Below are 1,634 nucleotides of genomic sequence, written 5' to 3'. Positions count from 1 at the left end.
CTGCACCCGTGGCCGCTTGGGGGCCTGGAAGGGCCCGTGTGCAGGGTGAAAATGGACCAGGACGGGCTGACCCCGAGGCACCTGGAAGTTGTGGGTGTTCTCACCCACTACGAAAGCAGCTTCATCAAGCTGTTGAGACAACGCACCAGCTGGGATGAAAGCGATCTCGAGACCTTTGGGCTCTGCTCAGCCGGGGAGGCGGATGCCGCTCTCCATCCCCTGAAGCACATCCATGCGCACGTGGTGGAGCCGGGGCAGGACCGCGTCCTCGTGCTGCATCTGGAGGAAGGTTGGTGTGAAACCCCCGCGCCGAGACTGAGCGCAGCGGGGCAAGCGCAGGGCTCGGGGAAATGATGCTGTTTGCTTGTCCTAAATCAGAGATTTAAACACAGAATTAGCTTTGTGGGGTTGGGTTCCTTTTAAAATAAGCAAAGCGATACAGTAAAATCTCTTTCTGGGTACATTTTTAAGAAGCTTTAGTGATGATAGCTTGTGTGCAGCAGGGTGCCTTGTCCCTGCCTGTGACTAATGCCCAGGTGCCACAGTCTCGGTGGCTTCTGCTCTGCTTTGGAGGTTACCAGCGTTTCTCACTTTCTGCCTTAATGATGTGGGTTAGGACCCCATCCCAACTCTCTCTGACTGGGAAAAGAGAGGAGAGGGTTGGCTGAGCAGACCCGGCTGGTCCTGCTGTGGCGTGAGCCTGGCTGCTCGCAGTCGGCCGCAGCACGCGCCGATCCCTCGTGCTCAGTGTTGCTGAGGAGCCCCAGGTCCTGGGCTCGCTTGTGTTGCTTCAGCCTTATGTGAAAACCAGCAACACTCGTTCCTCCGTCCCCTCTTGGTGGTAAGTGCTGTGCTGGAGGCAGAGCACAGCCCTCAGTTCTAACCTGGCCTCCCATGGAGCCGGAGGGTCACGGTTTTTTCTCCCACCTTGAAACCTCTTCCTCCCCTCCCAGATTTTGGATTTTCAGCCGAATTTGACAGTGCCAGGCAGCTGGGGAAGTGGCTCTTCCCCAGGCAGTGCTGCTGGCTGTGACACAACGGCCACAATGTCCCCGAGCCACCGGACGAGCTGCCATGGGAGAAGGGATTTCCATGGGGATCTGCCCATGAAAATTTGCCAGAGCTGTTCTGGGAGCAGCACAGCCCCCTGCTCGCCGGGGCTGCAGGGTTTGCCCGGTGACCACCTCCCTGAAACCGGGGACAGGGGGGTTGCTGTGTCCCCCCACCCTGTCAGCTCCTGTCCCAGATGCTCCAGCCGCTGTGTGGGACCGATGCTTGGCCCCAAAGCCCCTTCCTCACCCATCACCCCCCTGGAGCCCCACAGCCGCCGGAGTGGGGATTCACCCCCTCTGCCTTCTCCTTTCCAGTGAAGTGGGAAGCCCAGGCGAAGCTGTGGTTCAAGCTGGTTTTCCAGGCAGAGGTGGGCCGGTCGCTGGGAGAGCTGCGCTTCGCCTTGCTGCTCTTCTACCTGGGCAGCCGAGAGGGGCTGGGTGCTGGGCGCCGAGAGGAGCTGCTGGCCACCGGCACGGGGCTGGCACAGGAGCAGGTGGGTGGCCACGGCCCGGGTGGCCCGGTCCTGGGAGCGAGCAGGGAATGTGGGAGGGGGACGTCTGGGTTCTGCTGGCCCAGTCCCC

General features: G+C 61.0%; 1 protein-coding gene across 1 annotated transcript in view; it reads left to right on the top strand.

Annotated features, from left to right (window-relative positions):
- The window catches only part of AMH (anti-Mullerian hormone), a 7,442-nt gene that overhangs the window by 1,664 nt on the left and 4,144 nt on the right, over positions 1 to 1,634 (top strand). The window contains exons 1-2 of the mRNA XM_035899759.1: positions 1 to 289; positions 1,368 to 1,546. The exon at positions 1 to 289 is cut by the window's left edge and continues 1,664 nt beyond it. Coding sequence (XP_035755652.1) covers positions 1 to 289; positions 1,368 to 1,546 — 468 coding nt within the window. The remainder of the gene's footprint in view (positions 290 to 1,367; positions 1,547 to 1,634) is intronic.

The sequence above is a fragment of the Egretta garzetta genome, unplaced genomic scaffold, assembly GCF_000687185.1.
Source record: "Egretta garzetta isolate BGI_Z169 unplaced genomic scaffold, ASM68718v1 scaffold418, whole genome shotgun sequence".
In the NCBI taxonomy this organism is placed as follows: domain Eukaryota; kingdom Metazoa; phylum Chordata; class Aves; order Pelecaniformes; family Ardeidae; genus Egretta; species Egretta garzetta.
The sequence above is the reverse complement of the archived record's forward strand: the minus strand, read 5'-3'. Positions and strand labels throughout refer to the sequence as shown.